Source organism: Oreochromis niloticus, linkage group LG20 (assembly GCF_001858045.2).
Source record: "Oreochromis niloticus isolate F11D_XX linkage group LG20, O_niloticus_UMD_NMBU, whole genome shotgun sequence".
NCBI lineage: Eukaryota > Metazoa > Chordata > Actinopteri > Cichliformes > Cichlidae > Oreochromis > Oreochromis niloticus.
Window position 1 is genome coordinate 6,827,808 of NC_031984.2, and position 24,297 is coordinate 6,852,104.

Here is a 24,297-nt window from a genome sequence, read left to right on the forward strand (position 1 = left end):
GGCCCGGTACCAAACGACTCACGGACCGGTACCGGTCCGAGGCCCGGGGGTTGGGGACCGCTGCTTTAGAGCACAACTTGACCTCAAGAGGGCTACACTTGTAATACCACTGGATAATATCCCATATCTTTTAAAAATAGAAGAAAAGAAAAGTATATTTCGAAAACATTCAAATGTAAAACTTTAACACACCATGCATTTACAAAATGATGATATATCAAGTAGAGTAAGTGCAATTTCATCAGTTGCTCTACAATGCCTGTATTACCCCTCAAACATAATTTTTTGCGAAATATAATGGGTAAAACTGGATTTTCTTTCAGGGCAGATCAAGCTCCTAGACCACATTTGACATCACTGGCATAGATTAACATTAACAATATTTTTGCAGAGTTTGATGTTCACCTATAAAATGCAATGTTATTGATGAGCCAAAAAGAAGCACTTTCTTAAAATATTTTTATTGACTTTGAGAATAAAGCAACCACATTATATCAAAAAAGAACAGTGTTCACATATTTTAAACTGGAAAAAAAAATCTCAAAACTTTTTCTTTTTCAGACCTGAGTGTCACTGAAAACACCAAGACATGAAAACACATGAAATTTATTGTAGCTATATGATTTTTGCATTGTTAGGTTGCATGAGTGTCGTCCGTTTTTTCTTACATATGGGTTTTAATATGAAATGTGTCCTTTTTGTGGCTTGTTCACAACAAAATGGTAATACTTAAAATGGAAGCTTTGCCCAGATTAAACAAAATGTTTCAAAAACAGTGGCAATTTCACACCAGAAAATCTATTAGTCTAACCATTATACACGTAACACTTTGTCAATTGCATTGTAGGCAAACCTACTGAGATAAATATTCAGTGCATTTACTGTTTCCCTGTTACAACCAAAAATAATAAAACCTCTGCTGCATGAGCAAGAAGCTTCTCTTTTCAAGCACATTTTCAAATATATGAAGGGGGTAAAATATACAGCTGGACGGCTGATTTGCTGTGCTACATTACTGTAAAATAAGAGCACTAATCCTAAACAATTAAAAGTTTTATGAATAGGCAATAACCTGCTTATCTTGCCAACAAAATCTGGGTATTGGCCTTCATGCTCAAGAAGTGGAGGTATATAAATAACCTGCTGGTCACATATGATTCTGTACAACCACAGAAAACATGCAAACATGTTTTTATGATGAATGATGGCATGTGGGCAGATAATAAAACAAACCAACGTTAAATATCCACCAATTTAGTTTAGAGGAATGCAATCGAAAGACAAGTTTAACATGATTAAATCAGACCAGAGTGAAGTGACAGCTACACTAGGGTTTACACTTTTAAAACATCCCCACAATTAGATATAAACAGATGAGCTATGAACTTTTATACGATGTTAAAACTCTGTATACTGTGCTTAGTAGGGTCTAGCAAATCTGGGAAAAAGTTTTTCCTGACATAATTTCTTGTCTTCTGAAAATTATACATTTCCATATATGATGCTTATTTCTTTGTCTTTGCATTTACCTGTGATCACCCTAAAAAAATGAACTCCTGAGGAAACACAATAAGGAAAGAGAAATAGTCTAGACAGATGCTCTTTTTGTTGGCATTTCCTTCATTGTGACCAAAGCGCACAGATGTTTCAACCGTTTGTGAACAGATGAATGTTCTTGCTATGAACTTAGTGTATCCATTCAAGAACCAAATATGAATATTTTACAACCATTTAAAACAATGACTGCAAGACATAAAAACTTAAAGTGAAAAGTATAAGCTTTTCCTAATTTACATCCTTTTTTTTTTTTTGCAAATTTGCAAATATAAAGGTTCCAATGTTTGTTTTAAACATTTTTTTTACATTTTTTTTTCCTCAAATCACCAAATAGCACAGCAAATATAACATATACATAAGGGATGAAGCCATTTTTATGGCTCACAAAAAAAAATAAAAAAGGAAAAAATAAAATAAAGTAAAAAATATATCGAAAAGATGGCTTTGGAGACATGCACTCTAACTAGGCTGTACAGTCTTAAAGAAATGACCATCTGTTCCAAAAGAACAGAGGTTTAACCCTACAAAAAGGTAGAAAAAGGGGACCTTTTTTCTTTTTTAAAATCATTTGATCAATAAATAACACCCTATAAAAACATTATAAAAAGAATCATTTAGAAGACCAACCAGGTATGTCATGGAAATTTTTCCAAACACATTGACATCCTCTAATTCCCGTCTTCTTGTCACATATCATTTGAATTTTTCAAAAAGAAAAAACAAAACACTATCTACACTTTCCCATAATTCTTTTTGTCTCACATTTTGCAAGTCCCATTATTGCCCCACGAGTACGCCATAAAATCCTTTGTTACCCCCAGTACATTTCTCTGCTGTCACACTGAAGACTATAAAATGTTGGGTGGCTGGAAAATATCATACAACACTTTATGTAACAAGATGATCAAGATGTCAAGTAAAATGTACATAATGTGGTTTCCTGATTAGAAACTTATTTGGGCAAAGGCGGCAGTGGGGGAGGCGGCTCCGTGGGCAGGGGAGGGGGCCTAGGGTTGTTTCCTCTGGAGCTGCTCGAGTACCGATAATCACCATACTGAGATCTGTAGTCAAACATAGACTGCTGGGACGGCTGCACACCCTGTGCACTCAGCAGTGAGTTTAGCATCTCAAAAGTGTCCTGGTACTCGTTGGACTGGGCTCCGCCAGCTGCACTGTGACCATTAGTGTCAGTTTTGTCGCTTTTGGAATGCGAATAGCTTCCTTGGTGGTGGGGGAGGCCCAGAGATGGAAGAATGTCAGAACCATGCCCCAAAATTTGTCCGGAGGAGGAAGACAGGGGAGGTAACTGGTAGGGATTCCTAGACTTGCTCACTTTGGAGGGTGGGTGAGATCCCGCTGAAGGATCCTGGGAGTGTGTCCTCTTGCGTGAGGCAGATGAGGATGAGGACGAGGATGAGGAGCTTGTTCTAGAGGAGTCACTTGGTACTTTTTTGCTGCTTCCCAGCGTGCCGCTGGAACTTGATGAATGTTTGTGTGAAGAAGAAAGTGAGGCACTACTGGAAGAGGAATGGTGGTGGTGAGAGTGATGATAATGGTGGTGGTGGTTAGAACGCTCCCTGTGCTTGTCCCTGCTTTTGCCATCCTCTCCTGAAGTCCCCCTCTGCTTGTCAGGCACTCGGATTTTGACTTTGATGTCTGGATCCTGGCCTCGACCACTGCTGCTATGTCCACTGCTTCCTCCTGATCCTCCAGCAACTGGGAAGCGCATTTTTAGAGAATCATGCCTCTCCTTCTCCAAGGGGATTTTAAGAATAATGGGTGATGGGTTGGACATGTCAGAGGAAGCGCTGGGTGGATGATGGTGATGCTGCTGCTTCTCCTTCCTCTGTTGCTGGCCAATGAGGGCCTGAGCTGCATTGGCATAATCTCTCTTTACGCTGGCCTCCATGTTCTCCAACTTTCTCTTTTGGGCAGCCAGGACGTCAGCATTCTTGGCACGGTACTCACTCAGCGACACCTTAGCTGGGGCGTGGACCTCATGGTTAGGCTGCTGCTGTGGTTGCTGTGACTGCTGCTCAGATCCACCTTGACCTTTTCCACTCCAAGTCTGAGCACTGCCAGAAGCATTCGTGTCCTTGTCGCCCACTGATGAGGAAGAGGAGGCAGAAGGTGGAGCAGAGAGGCTCATCAGGCCTGCCACAGTACTCTCTGATGAAGCCATGGAAATCATGCTGATCATGGTGTCCCTCTGGTCACCCTCCTCCTGGACTTTTGGCTTGGCTTTTGGTGTCTGTCCGCCAGCCTGGAAGAAGAAAAAAGTCAGTCAATGTCCACATTGAATCGGGAATTTTTAATAACAAAAAGGAGCAGGTAAATTTGTGTTGTACCTTCCAGTTGCGAATTCGCTTCAGTCGGCTGGGTGTTTTCTCCAGGATTTGCAGGAACTCGTGTGTAAGTTCTGGAAGTGGGGGAAAAAAAAAAAAAGTCAAATCAGCCCTTTAATTATCTAAACATTTTTTTCTTAAAGAGCATTTATTGCACATACCGTCCAGCAGCTCAAGGGTAACTGTAGGGTCGACATACTCCCACCAGTGTTTGCCATCTGTAGACACGGGGATCTCCCAGTTGGACCATTTGCAGGCAAGGTGGATGCACACACAGGCTACAACAGGTGGACTATACTGCAGGCAGAACGTTGTCAAGTGCAGGCTATATGGCATGATACGTCCAAGAAAAAAAGCAAACAGGGAAAGAGAAAACAGAAAATCAGTGTGTTGAGCTTTAACAAACCACACACAAACTTTGGTGAAAACCTAGCATTCACATAAGAAAGACTAAACCCTGTGTGTGTGTGTGTGTGCGTGTGTGTGTGTGCGTGTGTGTGCGCGTGCGTGTGTAAGAGAGACAGAGAGAGAGAACTATGGGTGAACTCTGAGCATACCTGTTGGTGGCCATAAAGTATGATGTTTGGGCCAAATCCTTGCTTGCTGGAACAACAGCAGAACAAAGAGAGAAAAAATTTATAGACACAGCAAAAACCTGAAGATAAAATTGAGCAAAACCAAAAAAATGATGCTCACCCCTGACAAGCTGAGTGCATTTGACAACATGTGTATGAGGATGATCGATGGTGATTTCAAAAGCTGTAATAGAAAGAGAAGAAAATGTAGGTAGACATTAATAAAAGAAATGCAAAATCAATTTATACTTATAATCCATATGGAATACAAATCCACTTCCCACTGGCAAAGATAACATTAACAAAGGCGCTGAAAACCAGAAAATTAGCATCGTGTTAAAAATCAAGTGGTGGGGAGTCAGAGTTGAGTGGAGTGTCACTTTTCATGGGAAAACATCCTGGACAACATGAAAATGTCAACACCTGAATATGAAAAAAAAAATTAATGGCATGTAAGAAGGGGAAAAAAGTTGTTTTGAGGCTCCCTTTTAAATGTCTTAAAAATACACAGGTGAAAAAGGTAAAATGTCAAAAGTTAGGGCTGACAAAAATGAAAAGGCTGAAACAGGAAATGTAAAAGTGGGTGCTTCGGTTGTGAAGCATAAATATCACTTCCAGTGCTGCTTACTGCAAACTGTGAATTGAAGTAAAACATGTTAACTATTCTTGTTCTCTGGGGGGGGAATTCAAGGGACCCAGTTCTTCCTTCCAAACTTACCCAAGGTCTGGAGAATTATGCTCTCAAGAATGACCAGGTCTTGGGCTTGTTGCAGGTAGGCCTGAGGTTGAGAGGACAGGCACGTTACTCACTGGGAGGCCGCCAATTGTTGAAAAACAAGAGCAACTGTACACGTTATGTGGCCGAGAATTTCTGATCATTTGTCTGAAAGGCTTTCTGGCATACATGTTTGTTGAAGAAGCCTCAGATATAAGTGATGAAAAGTGAAAGCTACATAGCAAGTACAGATGCTCGAGTTTTACAACTGCTAGACATCACATTGCCTGCATGACTGAAAACCTACACAGGCTAAGGTGTATTTTGCCTTTTACTCTCTCAACCCATGTAATCAAGCAGCCTTAACAGCTCAGAACAAATACGTGACAGAGTAAATGTTCTCAGATTACATGCAAGAAGATTGCCATTTGCCTTATTGTAAGAATTTTTTTTCTGCTTCAAAAAACTCCCTCGGACAATTGCAGTACAATACTTACATCACTGCGAACATCAGGTGAAGGCTCCTGAGGATTGAGGCAGGCATGGGCCACCTTGATGACATGCTCCAGCTTTCGAGGCTGCTCCTCTACCTTTGCTGCCAGGAACAGAGCAGCGGGTGCGATGACCTGGAAAGGGGCAGTGGAGATTTAAAAAGTTGATTCACATTAAGTACAATCATTTCCATGATTCAAGCAAGAAAAGCATTACTTACATTTCTGTGAAATCTAGTGAAGGACTGGATCATGTAGAAGCGATGCATGTACACAATGGCTGTATTAATTGTAAGTTGAGAGCTGATACATGGCAGTTAAGGAAAAAAGGTAAACAGTGGGAGCAAATTACATAACATCTGTAATGACTGCATACTTTGAAAATGGGCTGGAAACGTCGGTATACGTGTGAAATAAAATAATTATAAAATAGTTATAAGGATAACTATAGGTTTAATATTGCTAATTAGGTATAAAATATAATGTAGGTAAGCCTGTTATCGTATCAGCCACAGAATAACAAAGTTAAACAACACTTTAGCCACAGGCTAGCTGGGATAAGACTCTTGATAACACACAAAGCGATGTTTTCTAAAACTAACACATCTAAAACACTTTTTCTGAAACATCCTACATTACTGTATTTCTAAAGGTGTCCCACTGTCCTTCTAATTTGCGTTTATTCGTTGATATTTACCAGTGGTGAAGCTAACGCTTAACATGCTAACGTCCTGGAGGCCGCCGACTACACAGGCCTCTGCGGCCCAAGGGTTAGCCCACTACGCCGCTATCGTGTAACGCTTGTAAGCTCACGTACACCTCGTAAAACCAAATTCCACAGCGTTAAACAGACGTGGAAGACAAAAACAAACGTGAAACCGTCGAACAAAAGACAACAACAACCTAACAAACACCAGCCACACTCCTTCTCCTAGCCGGCTCGGGAGAGAAGCTAAAGTTAGAGAGCTAACAAGAGCTCACGACAAAAGGATACACATTGAGCCGCTGTCCCATGTCCTGGAGCAGGTTCGCCGCCTGTTGTCTGTACGAGAGCTCCTTGTCGGGATCAAGTCCAGCTCGCCGAGATGGGCTGTTGTCGATCTGCTGCCGGGTGAAGTACCATTTGTTGTTACTGCTTGCGGGGAGAGAGCGAAACGAAGCCGCCATCACTGAGAAGGACGAGAGTTTAAAATTTCTGCGCGTCACAGGAACACACGTCACGCCGGGCGGCGACGTCAGCGCGCCTCCAGCGACGGTCCAGCAGAGGTCTCCAAAGCGCAGAGGGGTCTCAAAACTTAACTTAAAGTACTTAAAGTCTCATACAATAACGATCTCTCCTGTTATAACACTGTAATAGCCAAAAGCGAAACCTCCGGTAAGCTAGCTACAGCCTCTGTGCTCCATACACCGCACAGCCCCAGAGGTGAATCTCCTTGTCCTGCATCAGTATACGCCCACTTTTCTTCCTAGGGTACTGACTATAAGTGCTCATACCTTTACTCATGGTGCTACCTTACCACAAGCCCCTTCCCAAACCCCGCCCCCTAGCTGTAAACTTCAAGTAGGATTCGGAATGGAATCTAATAACAATGCTATTACTTAAAAAAAAAAAAAAAACTATTGCGAAACACAGTCTAAATCAAAATTTTAAAAGTGCTGCATTAATAAACTTGCTATTATCATTGATTTCACAAAACCAGTGCATTAGGCACCTAGGCCCGCCCCCATGGGTGAGAAGTTTAAGCCCACCATCTGGCACATAAGAGGAGAAGACAAGTTGCAACAAATAGCTGAAGTAGGAAGTCGAATATTAAAGTTCTCAGTAAGAATCTTCAACTGAAACTTTAAAGTCAGAGATCCCCCACCAGCCCCATCCTACCAGTCCAAGACTGGCAGTGTACATAAAGAGTAGTAAAACTGTAAAACCTTTAATCTGTACAGTACAGCATTGACTAGGCTCTATCCTTCAGTGTGTTGCAACTATATTATCTATGCCTTGCTAAGCAGTAAAAGAAATCAGGTTTATCCTTGGTTTTCAGACTTTAATAAAAAGTAAAATGCCCAACTCTGGAGTGACGTTACTCCCAGTTTTGACCTTTGACTTCCAAGCCATATGGGACACAGCAAGTCATTTACTGCTTTTGAACTTGCTTAACAAACAAGACCAGTGCATTGGTAGGCTTGATGTCTTGATGCATGGTTGGTCATCCAAGCATGCATCAAGGTAATGCCAAAAAGTTGATTCTGAAAATAAATCCTGACGAACAGAATGAACTTACTAGGATTTCCCTACCTGCATAATTGAGCATGCACTAAGACATTTTAACTCACACTGGCAAGGACTCCCACTCAAATTGGTCCCCAAGTTTTGAAACATCTGTCCTGACCAGAGTGTACTATACTGGCAAAGTTCTCTGTTATCAAACTTATAATTGTAATTGAACTCAAATCTACAGACACGCTATCCCAGTTTCTCCTGGAAGACTCCACACAGCACATCATTTCACCCCAGTACAGGAGAATTTTAAGGCCAATACTGCAGGACATGTGGCGACAAAATCCTTAAGGCCCAGTCAAGCAGGCCTGGAGAATAATAAAACACCCTCTGCCAATTACCAGTTGTTAGGGATGAATGTGTATTCCCCAGCACGTACTATTGAATTTTAGTTGGAGGCCACAAGGAGGGGAGTGCATCGGGGGGTGTCATCAACCAGTCTCCAGGCTTGTGTGTCTGGCTTTTGAAAACATGCTAACGCTGGGCAATAAATGGTGGCCAGTTATATGATTAGCCACGGTCACTTAGAGAGCTACATTCCCTTCCATTTTCCCTCATATGCCTCTTTGGTCAGCCTCTAATATCACAGTCTTAGTCTATCTGTCCATAACCAAATAGTGCTATGTTGGAAAGGTCTATGCTAACACTAACCTCGTCCCGACAGCCATGCTGTCCCAGATTTTTTTTCTGGGATTTTCCCTTCAGCACTAAAGATTTCTGCAGTACAAAAATCCGTGTACATGAGATGATGCTGTAGGAGGAATAACAATCTAGTTAATCACCTGACTTGATTAACACTTGACATGATCAAGGCAAATGATCAAAGAGGTTAATCATCTTCCTTGATTAATATGATTATCTACCCTAATGGATGATGAGTGAAACTTCTCCTGAATAGGTGCTCAAAAGCTAAACAATACCATATCAGTCCTCCTCAATTTAATCAGTTTGCACAACAAAGCAATGATCGTAATGTTTCAGGAACTGGGTAACCCCTTCTCAGATGAGAGCACCAGTCATGTTCAGCATGACACAAGGGACGTCGTGGGTGAAAGTCTCAAGATTGTTAAAGTATCAGGGTAGTCACGATACTCAGTATTAGTTGGCTTGAAAAACAGACTAGTTTTCAAAAAATTGAACATAATAATAAATAAGTTTTTACAAAAAGTCACCCACAAGACAGTCAAGTCTTTTCAAGCGAACTCTGAGTTATTTATTAGAATATGCATTTTTGTTTTATCTAGAAATTAAGATATGGATGCATTAGTAACCTTAAGGCATGAAATGATGCCTCACTTGATCTCTGTTAAATGATTGCCTCTTTAGCCCATCAAACCCCTACAGTTATGTAAAGAATCAACATGAGATATGAGGCTTCTTAGCCAGATGCCCTTCAGTGTGGAGGAGTAGCAGCTCTACTTTTCATCTTATCTCTATGAATCCAGACACTTTATAGGGAAGCTCATTTCTGCCACTTGTATCACTAATCTTTCAGTCACTAACCAACCACAAGTGTTTTAGACATTGCAGCCAATTTACAGAAAAGGAAGGCTGTTGTTGTATCTGACACTACCTTATGATTTGAAGGCAGCGGTAAACACACAGCATGGGGAACTTGGAAAGCCTTCCTCAAGGTTATATAAACATTCCTGTCTTTTTCAGAACTGGTGGTATCACAGCCGACACCATTCACCAAATCAAAAGATTTTTGGTACTTCTTTCTGAGAGGAAAAGGAAAAGGACAGCACACGTGTTAACTAGGCTATAAAGTTTGGTTTGTCGTACACTAACACTGTTGTAAGAGCTGCTAATTGAACATTTGCAGTCACTAAATTGTAGCTAAACAGAACAATATGAGTAGTGATAGATCCATTCTGGACAACACTTAAAGAAGCATCCAAACTATACAAGGAACTGCTCAAATGCACCTTCCTGTCATGTCTGACAAATTTACAAATTAAAACACTCATAAATATTGTGTTTTACATCTGATTGCCTCAAGGCCTTATGACATCCTCCACACTACGCACTTGAACATATAAAAGTGATGAGCACCTCTTTCATTGAATTTTGAGTGTTTTAATCAACCTTGTTACATCTGTGGTGTTCCCAGTCAAAAGTGACTGCCATAGGAAATGAATGGGAATCCACCCCCCTTTGGCCTCTGACCCCCTGAACGACCCACTGAACTGAATTTGGTGGTGAAAAATGTTTCTTATGTTAATTTTAAGAGCTGTTAAAACTGATTGGTCAATTCTGACTGGGAACACTAAAAAGCATAAATACTTGCAAATATTTTCCCTCCAGTATTGAAATTCACAATAATACATAAGTGGGCCATTGCAGTGATTTTCTATGACGACATATGTTGAGGTTGCATCGTTTTCTTTTGTTTACAAATCTGTAATGTGTTACTTGCTGCATTTAGCCTTATAACATTTACTGGTATTCATTAGATATTTAAACCATATAAACAAACACCACTGTAGAAACTACAGGATTTTACCTTAAAAAATACTCTCAAACAAGCACTTTCTGGCCTTGCAGAGGATCTGACTCTAACCTGTTGGATGTACCGAATAAGTCAAAATCCATTAACATGCATGTTAACCCAACCCTACCTGGGTTAGGTTAACAAGACCCGGTGGACTCTTATAAGATTATCATTAGTATCCATAATTACAGGGTTATTGCAATAACCTTGTAGTGCCATAGTAATGTTGAAATATTGTAAATGTGTGTTTTTTTAATGACAAACAAGCCATCTTGTTAGATGGCTACTGGAGTTTTGGTTAGAGCATGTGTATTATATTTAACTGAAAGAATGATAAAAATCTAATAAGCAAGATTTCACAGTTTTTGACACGTCTATTAAGATACAGTTTATGTGTTTACCTTAGCACATCTGCATCTGGAACAAGTCACAAGCAGCACTTCACCTGGAAATGAGTGCCATAAATCAAGCAGCCTACTCCCCATCATACACTGAGGAGACTGCATGCTCGCTGAGTATACATTTGACAAATAGCCATATTCTGTATAACCCTCCTTTCGGACTCTTAGAAGGATCATAATTTACATTTGATTGTGATTGTTCCTGCTGTAAGTGTGTCTTTCTTCTTCTTCAGTCATCTGAGATCAGATTAGTTATTAAAGTCTCTCAGTTTATGTATTTCACTTGCATTTATTACCCATCACTATAACAGTGATATAAAGGTTAGACCAGCAATAGAGAAAAAGTGACAATTTATACTAGTAGTTATTTATATTCTACTTATATTTATACTATATAGCCTCTGATGGCTGATTATTGATCACAGGTGTCAAAGTAAATTATTAGGAATTTCAATAAAACAATAAAACAACTAACTGCAGTTGATGTTTCTTAAATCATTGCAAACAGACAAATTTCTCAAAAAAATATCAGAGAAGTGTCCAATAAACTGTGGGAGTCACTATGGAAGACCATTTAAAAGTGGGACTGCCTTTTCTAACACAAAAATTAGAAATCATTTTTGAAATTACATTAACTGTTAAAAAAAATATATATATGTGCGTGCATGCGTACATATGTTTTAAGGGGTCACATAACAATTTTATCGCACACCAATATTTTGGAGCACGTGGATACAAAAAGAAAAAGGTTTTATAAAAAGATCGCAAATTGAACCATTAAGTCATGTTGATCAGGTTCCATTACAGTGTGTTCAGTCAGTGGTGAAACATATAATTCCTCCGTTTTTTTATTGAAAATTAAATCTGGTAATTTGGCCAATATTCTCAAGGATTTCACCTTAATATAAAAGTTGAAAAGGTCAATTTTAACATGTCAAAAACAAACCCCATATTTCCTGTTGAGAGGTCATCTGCAGCCTACCACTTTATTTTCTTTCTTTTTTCTTTTTTGTACCCACTTCTCTGCTAATATCCAGGCAGGGAATGCTGAGACCTCTTAATCCTTTTCATTTTTCTTTCATTTAGCTAGCAGGAGCTTTCACAGTGAAACAGATGTGCTTGGTGACAGACTGAAAAGCCATGCAGGTGTCAAATAATTGACGAGTACTAATGGTGAAAGCCGACTTCTGATTGTATTGTATTTGGGTGGTCGAGGCTGTCTCTGTCCCGCAGCAGTTTTTGCTGCATATCAATACAGAGTTGTTCAGACTGATCGCCCTCATTGTGTCATGAAACTTCAAGCGGGAGCGGCCTCTTTCTGTAGGTGTGAGGGGGGGTTTCAGTTTGTTAGGGCACATTAGCAGGAGTGATGAGGTGATCATCAGGAAGTTTAAAATACAGATAACTCTGAGTGGACATGATTTTTAACAGTGAGCACTCATTTACACAACAAAACTTATCACTGAACTGCAGGTATTAGACTGTTATTTAAATGTACTCACTGTGAAAATGCTGATTTTGTTAATGTTAACGTTGGTCTTGTTCGCTTTTTCTTCTCCTTTCAGTTTCTCGTCTGCAAACAGTTAGAAATGCAGCAGCAAAGCTTCTTGCTGGTTTTAGGGGTGAATCATTCCAATCACAGTTCTCTGTAGTGGCTTCCTGTATGTTTTATAATTGATTTTAGGATTTTTCCGACCACTTTTAAAACTTTTCTTGATTTGATTGCAACATACACAGCAGAAATGTTGCCCAAATGAGCCTTCAAGTTGTTAAAAAGTGTTGATTTTCTTCAAATCTTCTTTATCGCGGCTTATTGGTTTTCACTCATCTGGATTTTTGGTCATTCCTGTTACAACCGCTTTACTGCTTTTGTTTTTCAGACAGTGTTTGTGTTGTTATTTGAGATTTTACAGTGCAGCTAAAAACTCTAGAATGTGTTAATGCAGCAACATTTTATCAAAATGGGACAGAAATATTATTTCTTCATCCTCCATCAGTTGTAAGCGAGATGTTTTAAACTGTTATCCCTATCACAACATTGTTTGATATTATGGAAAGAAAGAAAATAGGAAGGATCAAAGTGACCCAAACTTCACTGAAACCAAACTTTTAATGAGTAAAGAATTGATCCTTTGATAATTAAACCTCTCTGGAGCTGTTTTACATTAAAACCAGCTCAGAATGACTGTTTCATTTGAAAGATATCTACATAGTCTATTTTTAGACTGTAATATGACTAATAACTTAATGTTAGGTGAAAAAAATATTCCCTGTAAAGCACCAGCAGAATGTGCTTGATATAGGAAAGCAAAAATGTTAAAACAGGAAAAACTCAGAGACAAACTCAAATTGCTCTTGTAATTCTTACTTTAAAGGTTATGGTAAATTATTATTACTTGCATTTTATAGTGACCCAAAAACTCATTTTACTTTAGCAAAATTGAAATTAAATACTTTATATCGCCCGTGCGTTTAGCACTCAGACAAGGACTGTCGGCTGCATCCTATGACGTGTGTCAGGCGCCCCCTTTGGTGAAGCTATCTGACTCCAATCCCTGTGCTTCATCAGTGCTCACCAGGGGGTAATTACACTCTCAAAGCTCTTTGTCATGTGAATCAATACTCCAGATACAGATTTGCCTTGTTCTGTTATCTCTGTGAAATATGTAGATAAACCTTACAATCATACAACTTCTAACTGGGGTCTCTAACTGGCCTGACTCTGGGTCAAAAATAACATTTCTTAATGTTCACACACTTGGAGAGAAATATGAACACACAACTCCAGCCATATTTAAAGATAATAAACAACTGAGCAAAATACAAACTACAATTCGACAGAATTTGTTCTTTAGTACTAAAATGGTCCACACTGATGATCAAACTCCAGTCACAACAGTGATGAGACGAGGACGCAGGTATCAAAAAATTGAAAACAATTTATTTTAAATCACAAAATGTTATAAAATGGACAGATAACTGAAGCAGTGTATCAGTGATGCCCCCACCACCCTCCAAAAAAAACAATCAGACTATCTGATCAATCAAAAGTACAGTTAAACACACAGTTAGAACAAATTACAGTCAGTAATCCTCCTTTTCCTACTTCTACTGTAAACTACTAGATGTTTTAATCGGTTATCACTTCCATAACAGGTTTCCTCATAACTGGAACAGTCAACAAAAACATGTTTATATAAAAAGCATCTTTTTTTTCTTTCACTCATGGAAAACTTTACGCAACAGCTTCAGAACAAAACATACCAACCCCGTCGATGGTTTCATTTGTAAAATGATTTTATAGATTTCACTGAGCAGTTTATCTTGAGATTATATGACGAGTAATCAACCAACTTTTACTGTAAAGTAGCTGCTTGTTGCTGTATTTGCTTGATATACATTAGAAGAATGGGCTGTAAAGCAGTTGAAACGATGAGCAAAAATCTTAAAACTCAGAAACTTCTGCGTTGTTTACAAGCTCCTGTTTGCGCCCCTTCAATTTTGTCATTACAAAAAAAATCCAAAAATGTGCTTTTCAACTACTTTAAATGATACAGCTGCCCCATTTATAATTCTTATTTGCATTTAATTGTACTTTTGATTTTTTAACAAAGCCTATTCCGGTTCTCATCCTCAGGAATCTCTGATGTACAGTCACAAAAACCCCTTTAAAAAAACAACAACAAAAAAACCCTACTTCAAACTTTATTTACACTTTTCCAAATCTTTCCGCACGTTTCATCTTCTTTGCCTGCAGAGACAAAAAGAAAGAAAACATTAATCGGCCTCTTTATTTCATTCACTGTGGTTAAATTACGTGGCATTGTGATGAAATATGAATCGCACAAAACTAAAATCGTACCTCGATGTCGTCTGCACCAACTGAGCCCGCGCTTGTTGGGACTCCAAACCGCTCCTTCCTCTTCTTAAGCTTCTCATCCTCCTCAATCTGAAAAAGTCAGTATAATATTAATGCTTTAGCTATACATTACTTTGTAATATATAGTATTATTTAATATTAGCACAGATTCTCAAGGAAAAGTAAACTAAAACTAAATAAAAGGGCAAACAATAAAGACAAGAAAAAAGAAAAAAAGAATCAGAACAACATTTAAAGGGGGTTAATAAATAAAGAAAAAACAAGTGCGCTGTTCGATATAATGATATATATTGGATGACGATATGGAAACGTCTATCGTTTCATATTACACTATCGTTTGTTTCGTGGTGTCACAAAATAAACTGTTTACAGCAATATTTTTCCATTGTTTTGATGGTCACTGTAGAATTTCTTAAAGTTCTCTCTTTCGCTTATATTTAATATAACCACACTACGGACGGACAAGCGACTGTTTTTATGCGTTGTCGTTAGCAACAACGACGGTAAAACCATCGCGTGGCTCCGCCGTCTGCTTGTTTATTTTCCACATAAACCTTTCACATTAAAGCTGAAGATCCTGTTGAGATTTTTCAAAATAAACTGAATCACGTGAAATATTATGCAGAGTGTTTACAGACAAGAAGCTAAAAAGAGCCGTCAGGTGCTAAAAAATAAAGCCTAGAACAGGCTTTTCCCGCAGCACGCCGTGTAATAAATACTCACAAGGAAAATTGCGGCCGTTTCAACTTATGTAACACTCGACTCCAGGTACACGACGCCCAGCTGAAAACACTTCACGCAAGTCGGGTTGCACCAGATTCACAGAATTTACAGAAAATGTAAAATTTTTGTGATATATATCGTTGTCGGGATGATAAATGTCTTATATCAGGATATGAGATTTTGGTCATATCGCAGAGCCCTAAGTACTATTCTAGAGTAACTTAAAACCTGCAAAGAGCAGTTTGTGTCCTTCAGTAATTACCTGATGATAACAGATTTATTCATCAGACTCTACAGCAGTTCGAGCATAACCTCAAATGTTAGGCTTTTAACAAAGAAGAAATTCCGGTGGGGGGCTCCTCCGTGTGACAGAATCGAGTTGGTGTCAAAGTTAAGATTCAGTTTTTCATATAAAAAACGCAAACGAACTATGGAAAAAAAAAAACATGCAAAAAAGAGGCATGAAAATTCAAGTACAAAAATATCATGATGATGATTTTTCTTCCAATTTTAAACAGATCATCTGCAAAATAAATACATAGAGCAAACTTTACAGGAAATTTAAATTCTTTATTTTGATTTATTGATTATTTTAATTTCAGGCTTTTTAATGTCCAGCATGAACCCCGATCCATTAGTTTATATACCACACACAAAAAACACTCGAGCTCACCTTTTGAGAAATAGATGAGACGTTCATGCCAAATCTTTCTGCCCTCTTCTTTAGCTGATCGACATTCACCTTTAACAGAGACAAACACGATGATTCAGCGTCCTTTCTGAGTCAGATGGAGCGATAAAGAAATAAATGATCAGAAATATTAATTTTTCTTTGACACTTACCGCAGCTTTACTGTTTACAACAACACCTGGTTGGAAGACAGAAAGTAGAAAACTGAGAAAAACCATAATAAACACTGAAATACTAGTAAACTCTGAATATTGTTGTTAAGGGGTTGAATGCTGCTGATTACAACTGATTAAATCTATGTTTAGATATTTTATTTTAGCACCATTAACTATCAAATGAACAGGAACAAGGATGTTTTTTAAAACTTTTATTGGCTCACTTTAAATGAAAACTACTGCAGTAACAATTTCCCAGAAACAACTTATTTTCCATTTATTTTTAAATTAGTTACATACAGAAATACATTTAAAGAGGTAGTATTGTTCACCATATCTGCACTCAGCGCTAACCACTGGGTACATATGAATATGAAATGATCAAAAAGTTCTAGGTAACATCTCATGGGGGAAAAAAATATCCCAAACAAAACATTACCTGATTGGCTGATCTCCAGTTGAACATCATCTTCTCAAACACGCCCACATGGCTTTCAGCATAACTGTTATTTTTAGATTGCACCGTGGAAGTCCCTTTCTGACCAATTTAACTGCTCTGTGATTTAATCTCTCTTGTTCTGCATATTACTTGATATTTTTCACTTTTCATGCTGGTTCTGCACTACGAGTTCTTCAACCACTGTAACAGATCCAGTGCGTAGAGCAGAGGCACAAATCAAGTGGTCAGAATGAGACCTCCATAGAATTATTTCAAAATAAAAGCCACACTGAAAGCCATTTGGAGGTGTGAGAGAAGCTGACCTGAAGGAGATGATCTGCTCATTTAAATCAGGCAGGTACATGAAAAAACCCCACAATGTTACCGAAAATATTTTTTATATGATATGTTAATGTATTTTACATGAGCTATTACTAACACGTTGTGTTTAACGACACTTTTTGTAATTACCCTCTGCAGAATTTAACTAAGACTTTTATTACCAGGGGGCAGCGGTTCACCAGTGGGTGTGTTGAGATATTTTCTGATGCACGCCACCGATTTGACCTCTTTACACTTTATTTCAGGGACCTCAGTGCCTCAAGAGGCTTTTCCTTTACACAGGTTTCCATTTTTTATTTAATTAAAGGTGAGACAGACTCATTGCCCCATCTTGTGGTTTAAACTGGTATGACAGAGCAGGCCCACCCAGCCCTCGTTGAACTTAAGCTGATATCTCTAAAACACAAAAAAGGTTTTTTTTGTTTTTTGGTTGTTTTAAATTTAGTTGATAGTTTTGATGAATTCTGGGAAATTTTAAATTCTTCTTGATGGAACTCATTTATAACAAATAACATTAATTATAAAATTTTCCTTTTATAGCAGTAGTATAAGCTAGTGCTATCATGGCAATATTAGTGCTGCACTATAATAATACAGGTATTTATAAAGGTTTACAAAAGCTTATGTTTCTATTCTATATTATAATTAGAAAATAAAACATTTTGTAAAGTCATCATATAAAAGAAATAAAATAAGAATAAAATAAAAAGACTAAATAAAAAAATATGTATATATGCCTACGAAGTCAGTTCTGAACCTTTCTTAGGTGTGATATAATACCACTGTGTGATGCTAGTGTTTTTAAACAGTAAGTCAATAAAATGTATGCTATGACGTCACGTGATAATCTGCTATCACCGAGCATCAACACTTTTTACATTAACGCTACAAAATTGACTGTTTCACAAATGATTGTGTGCTATGACATTCAGCAAGCTTATTGGGATGGGAGCAATAAAAAACTGAGAGAGATTCGAGTTAGTGCTGGAAGTTAGTCAATGGAAGGTGTTACTGCAGCACCACATAATCTAATGAATCGAACAGAATTTAGATAAAACATTTGTTTGGTAAAGAGTGACAACAGACCTGGAGAGGGACTTGAAGTAGCAGGTAAGCCAAACCTGGAAAATAGGAGAACGCATGTTGATATGGATTGATTCAGCTAAGTGATTGTTGACTCAGAGAGGAGACGCATGAGTTATGTAATCACATTTAATCCATACAAAAAAATGTAATTAAAACAAAAATAATATAAAATGATAAACAACTTGAAATAACCCCAAAAGACAAAACATCAAAGAACTAAAATTTAAATGAGCCTACGAGGAAAATTAAGATCATATCAATAAAATCTGGAGCTTTTTTTTTAAAAGTACTGAAATAAAATAAAATAACATTGGAAAGATACAATAAAGATTTGATTCATCGTGTTCTCGGACAAAAACCCAAATGCAGCAAGCACAGTTATTCTACTGTTATTCTAAAAGAAGAAATAATTGATGTAAGGCCTCACCTTGCTGCACGTATAGCCTTCTTGCTTTCAGATGAAGCCGGCAGGTTGAAACGTTCGGCTCTCTTCTGAAGCCTCTGCTCAACAAATTAGATAAAAAACTGACATTACTGCTGTACATGAAGTAAAGCCTAAACTTTCTATACTTCCTATTGAAATCTCTCTTACATTTACATCTATACATTTGATGTATTACCTTTGCTGATTAATCTATATGTTTTATTCATATACTCCTAAAAATAGACCACTGAACTTTACTATGAGCTAAATTTCTCCTCTGACTCACACATAACCTGACACATTTAAGTCATTGGTGCATGCAAACAGGTTGTACACACCTCGCTGGCAGATAATGGAGGAGTTATTTTCACCACCTTCTTCTCGGCAGGCCTGAAAGTAAAAAAGTAAAATTTCAAACGTCAAAAAGATGATGCGAATAATAAATTTTAGTTTCTGCTGGCTGCCTAGAAGTGGTAAGGCCAAACATCGCTGGTGCATATGCTTCATAAATCTGAGAGTAACGTATACTTATTACTTGCTTAGTAAGAACATTTCTACACAGATATTATTGAACGAGACCTAAGTGTCACATTTTCCAAAGCCAATAAGTGCTGAAGGAACAAAAAAAAAAAAAAGTTGTTTTTTTTTTTTTAACGAAAAATTTAACGAAGATAAACTTACGGCTCAGGCTCGATCACTTCAGAATCCTTGTCGTCTTTTACGTCGTTGGAACTCTCAACTTTAGTGAAGTCCTGAGAGAAATAAATAAATTTTAAAAAAAATTACTTCTCCACACTACAGTCTGAGAGGGGATTTAAAGAGAGCATATTGTGGGAAACAATTTAAAAAATTACCACTGCATCCTCTGCAAGCACATCATCTACATCCACATCTTCCTCTGTTGTTCAGAAAACAGGAGAAGAAAAAAAAGAAAGAACATACGAATATACACAATATTTAAAAACAAAACAAAAGATAACACGGAAAACACTTAAAATGCATCCGCATCATCTGTAGAAACAATTTATGTCACACCCATCACATGCACGTGTAACCACCTACAAGGGTTGTCGATCTGTGGGACCAGCACCAGAATACAGGAAGTGTGGATCGGCTCTTTGTTTAACTACCCCGAATCTGAACATATGAGTATTACTCAACAGGCAATGCAGAGTTCAAATGGAGCTGATGGACGGGTGAGGGGGCTCGCCCAGTTCTATCGAACCCTCCCCCCAGGGGTCTGTTAAATTTAAAGGGCTGGAGTAACCTGTAAGAACTATACTCCGATTTTTACCATTACTGTTTCACAAAGTGCTAAAAAGGGAATTTAGATGTTAATTGGGAGGACATGTTTTTAAAGCAATTTAGCAGGAGCAAAGCAAAAGCAGAATCTAATAATAAGAATCAGAAAAAAAACCAATCAAATCACCTCAATTATACTTATCTAATTAACACACTCTGAGCTAATGCTGATTTTGTTCTAATCTTTGAAAGGGGAGAGATTGGAGAGGAGAACGGGAACATGCAGGCCTGAAGATGCACTTCTCCCTCCCATGAAGGTAGAATGTAAGGAAACATGTCCAGCAGAAAACAATCAAAGTCCAAATCCTCTTGAATTTATACTGTAATACGGCAAAAATGAGCAGAGAAAAAAAAACATGAAACCAATTTGTGGGTTCAAAGTGTTCCTGTGGTGGTGGCTCCTCTGGCATTACTTGCTGCACTTTCTAACTGTGGACCCTCAGGACCAAATTTTAAGATGTGTTCTGCTCATCGCAAGAACTAGAGGAAAAACCACCCTGAATGTTCCTAGGCGCCTTCTTTTATACTCTCTTGCCTGTTTGCCTCCCACTCTCTCTCTCCTCCTATCTGGACATCAAATCACTGTCATCACCTGATATCCAGCCATACCCTAACGTCTTCTCCATCTTTAACTAAGAAAAGGTTACCTCACTTAAATCACTTCATTACATTTGTTCTTTTCCATGTTATACTTAATATAATTTGTCAATACTTACATCATATATGAGCCTTCAGTCAAGTATGAATACAAGTCACTTCATATTTCATTCATTCATGGAATTCCACTTCTGTAAGATTTGTCTTTAGCACTTTCACAAATGTCACATTCATTTTAACATAATCCCTTTCTGATTCAAATACAGAGAAATGCTTTCTTTTACGCAATACAACTTCTTTTTTTTAAACTAAATCATACATTTGAAAAGTCAGACATTCTTTAGTGGTGAGTGTCGCTCACGGTATACTCTGTTTAGCATTAAGCAATAAGCATAATGAACCATCAGCAAAATCAGGTATGATAATTCTGTGTTTAACCATTACAACGCTTTTCAGCATTTCTTTTATTCAAAATCATGCATAATGTTGGGTTGGAAACAAAATCAAAGTTGATCTAGCAAATATGGAAAAGCTCTGTTTTAGCTCTCTATATAGTTTCAGACATAAACGACTCTTCTCTCACGTTTCACGGGGCTGGATTTTAAGCCCTTTATTTAGGGAGGTAAATGAAATGTTTGTGTGTGTGTGTGCGCGAGCTAAATGAGTGACAATAAGAAAAGTATTGTTCCTCACCGTGTTCCTCCAGATAAGCCTGGAGTCGGGCGATGAGCTCCCCTTTGTTTCCCTTGGTCTCCAAACCTCGGGCATCGCATTCCTGCCTCAGTTCAGCAAGCTACAAATAAAAAACCAGAGTTCATTTACTTAAACCTGACATTTTTGGTCATTAATCCATCTAACACAGACCATTTACTATTTAGGTACACATACCACTATTACTTCTGTTATGTGGATGTGACAAATTTGCAGGTCAAAGAATATGTGAGGGTCAGCAAAAGATAAACTTCATCATCAGTTGGTGAGCATCAGTCTTAGTGCAGACGTTTGAGTACCTGTCATTTTTTTGTGAGGAACTAGCCTACAGTGCAGCTACTACTAACGTGCCCTTCAGTCAGACTTCAAAGAAGTATAAAGAGGAATGAGTAATTCTCATTCTCCATGTCAGTAATGTAGAATAACCCTTTTTATGTGGACCGATCTTGCTTTCATTAGGGGGATGGAACTGAAGACCAGTTCTGTTGAGGAAAACAAGTCTTGGCTAGGCTGCATCACAGGTATATGACTGCCTGCAGAAACAGCAGGTTAATAAGTGCTGTGACAACTTTCTTGTTATTCTTGAAAAAGTCCCAGAAAAACAACAGAATGAAAACACCCCTAACTATTAGTTAGGGTAGTCAAAATCAGATGTCTCCAGCCCACACACAAATATGAAAACACAACAATCACATATGAAATTCATTGGATTAAATCACATTAGAAACCCATTTAAGTAAAGAAATCTGTGTTGTTTGCTTTTTAAATTAATTTCAGTAACAAGTTATCCACCTAATTTTTTTCCCCCTATAGCACCTTTTCAGCACCTTTAATGTAATGAAATGCACGCTGGTGTTTTTCTTTCCTGAAAGCTACTCTGCATTAGTTTTCAGATAATCGTTTTCCATCACTGCCCTTGGAGTTTGAATACAGTCTGAATCAAAAACACTACTTGGATTCCTCCATCAGCTGACGCACAGATCATCTAAACGTGTGTGTTGGGTTTATATTTTATTATTGTCATTTGTATTGAGAAACATGTAATCATTTGTGTTTATAAGTATATAGTTGATGGCATATGAAAGAATGTCTCATCCTAGGAGGTCTGTAACAACTCTGTGTAGCATGAAGAGGGGAGTGCATTCACTCCTCTTCAGAGTGTTCTGGCATGGATCACACACCTCCTAGGAGAGGTCGTATCTTCTCTTGCTGATATATAGTATAGCAAACATACGTATATCTGTTTGAGTGTAAGGGCCTTTTGTTCAGATGTACCGCTAGACTCCTGGCACCAGCTTTGGGGAGTCTTCAAGGGGTCACATCTTGACCCCCCCCCACACACACACAAGGTATTCTTTGTTCACATGTATACCTATGTAAGATGTTATATGTTAATGAACCTATGCATATTCATGTAACCACAATAAAAGGAGTGCTATGGGGAACCTGGCTGAGAGTCTGACGGAGGTCAAGTGGGTGGAACGACACTTGGCTCCAGGCAGGCCTCCCTCATGCATGAGTACTACAAAGAACTTTGCCTACTTGTGTCTTGTTTTTGCTGTGTAGTAAATTGCCTTGAACGTTCCAGCGAATAGGTTTAAACTACAAACCTATCAGTGTGGACACAGATAACAAATAGATCCAGACCACACTCGGACAGAAAAGCTTTACCTTCGTTCAAATATTATATTTTTACTAACTGGCTTCTTTAGTTTCATTTCCCCTCTTCCTGTCGCTCCCCTCGTGTGATGTGAGCTATTTTATTTATCTTAATAATTTACTTCATTTCTTTGTTGTAAGTCGTGTTTAATGTTTCGGCTTCTGTGACTCAGGAATCTCCCAACATTTTGGGGATAACTAAACTAAATGCCACAAACACACAGAGTTTACACATACTGCTCATCTTTATGTTGTGTGGCCTGAGATGGAGTCAAATTCCCGGCGCGAGTTATCCTTTCACTTATCGAGAGACGCCAAACAAGTGCGGACAGTTAAAAAAACAAATAATAAATTAAAAAAAAAAAAATATAACCCTAAACTCCCTGTGAAGCGTTTGATATAAGTTTGCTTTGGGCAAAAAGCCTGGCGGCAGCATTTTAGGACAGTTGTGAGTGTAGAGTCAGAGACCGAGTAAACTGAGCTGCACTTTTACGAGCCAATGTTGGGCTAGCCTTAGCCAAATTAGCTTGCTGTTAACGTTCAGAGACAGTAGGTGACTCTGTATATGACAATATTTGTTATTTTACAGTAATTTCATATTTAATGTTTTTTCCCTCTCCTTAGCCGATGCATTCTAACGTTAGCCCGCCGTTAGCTCTTTGAACACATGCCGGGTGTTCGCCTTCTCAGCCGGACGTCATTTTGTTCTTCAAAACGGTTAATTAACGTAACCCCGACCTCCGGTCCTGCATCTAACTCCGGTTAAAAGCTATCTTTATCTTTAAAAAACGACTAAATGCGGGTTATAAAGTGCATATTTTAGGGAAATACCAACCTTAAGCTTCTGCAGCTCTATCACTTCGGCCATCTTTCTTTGTTGATGTGTTTACTTCCGCAAATCAAACCGGAGCTGCTCTCCTTCTCAGCTCCTCCTCTCTCACTCGGTTTGTCACAGCGCCGCCCACCGCTGCGGCTGACACCCTGCAGGCGTGTGCACGTACAGAGCCCACGGTGTGATGGTTGTATTATTGCAGGGTCTTATACCTTACGGTATAAATCGCCTTGAGGCAGCTGTTGCTGTGATTTAGCGGTATATACATGCAACTGAATTAAACTTAATTGAAAACCAACTAAATACAACTCATTAGCAGGTTAGACCCCCTTTTGCCCTCAAATCTGCCTTAAATCTTCAAACCACCCATTTTAATGCAAAGCTAACTGATCCTCGGGCAATATAAATCTAATAATGAAATAATATTAGTAGATAGGAACACTAACATCCAAAGCAGGTGATTTCAGTCTAAATTTTAATCCCAATGAAGGTAACTCAGCTTGAAGTGGTTAAAACATCGGCAGAGAAAAAATACGAAAACAAAAACAGCTCTATTTTCTGTTGCCTACATTGAAGAGGATGACTTTGCCTCTAAACAGGAAA

General features: G+C 38.3%; 2 protein-coding genes across 3 annotated transcripts; both read right to left on the bottom strand.

The window, feature by feature from the left end:
- Positions 1-445: 445 nt before the first annotated feature.
- ccnt1 (cyclin T1) lies at positions 446-7,131 on the bottom strand. Of its 2 annotated transcripts, none has more exons than XM_005477906.4 (9): positions 6,678-7,131; positions 5,905-5,986; positions 5,690-5,818; positions 5,196-5,256; positions 4,599-4,661; positions 4,460-4,505; positions 4,064-4,227; positions 3,906-3,976; positions 446-3,820 (listed from the first exon to the last, which is right to left on the bottom strand). In XM_005477906.4, the coding sequence occupies exons 1-9, from the start codon at positions 6,848-6,850 to the stop codon at positions 2,510-2,512; spliced, it is 2,100 nt and encodes a 699-aa protein (XP_005477963.1). In that variant the 5' UTR covers positions 6,851-7,131; the 3' UTR covers positions 446-2,509. The 2 variants fall into 2 exon arrangements, with proteins under 2 accessions (XP_005477963.1, XP_013120716.1); XM_013265262.3 differs by having other exon boundaries at positions 4,460-4,514; positions 6,678-7,129.
- A 6,643-nt stretch (positions 7,132-13,774) lies between these two features.
- sarnp (SAP domain containing ribonucleoprotein) lies at positions 13,775-23,851 on the bottom strand. The gene is made up of 11 exons (XM_003457054.5): positions 23,698-23,851; positions 21,186-21,285; positions 19,448-19,491; positions 19,275-19,345; positions 18,932-18,983; positions 18,597-18,670; positions 18,170-18,204; positions 16,300-16,325; positions 16,130-16,198; positions 14,716-14,802; positions 13,775-14,604 (listed from the first exon to the last, which is right to left on the bottom strand). Exons 1-11 carry the CDS (start codon positions 23,728-23,730, stop codon positions 14,563-14,565), a joined length of 633 nt encoding a protein of 210 aa, XP_003457102.1. The 5' UTR covers positions 23,731-23,851; the 3' UTR covers positions 13,775-14,562.
- Positions 23,852-24,297: the final 446 nt, after the last annotated feature.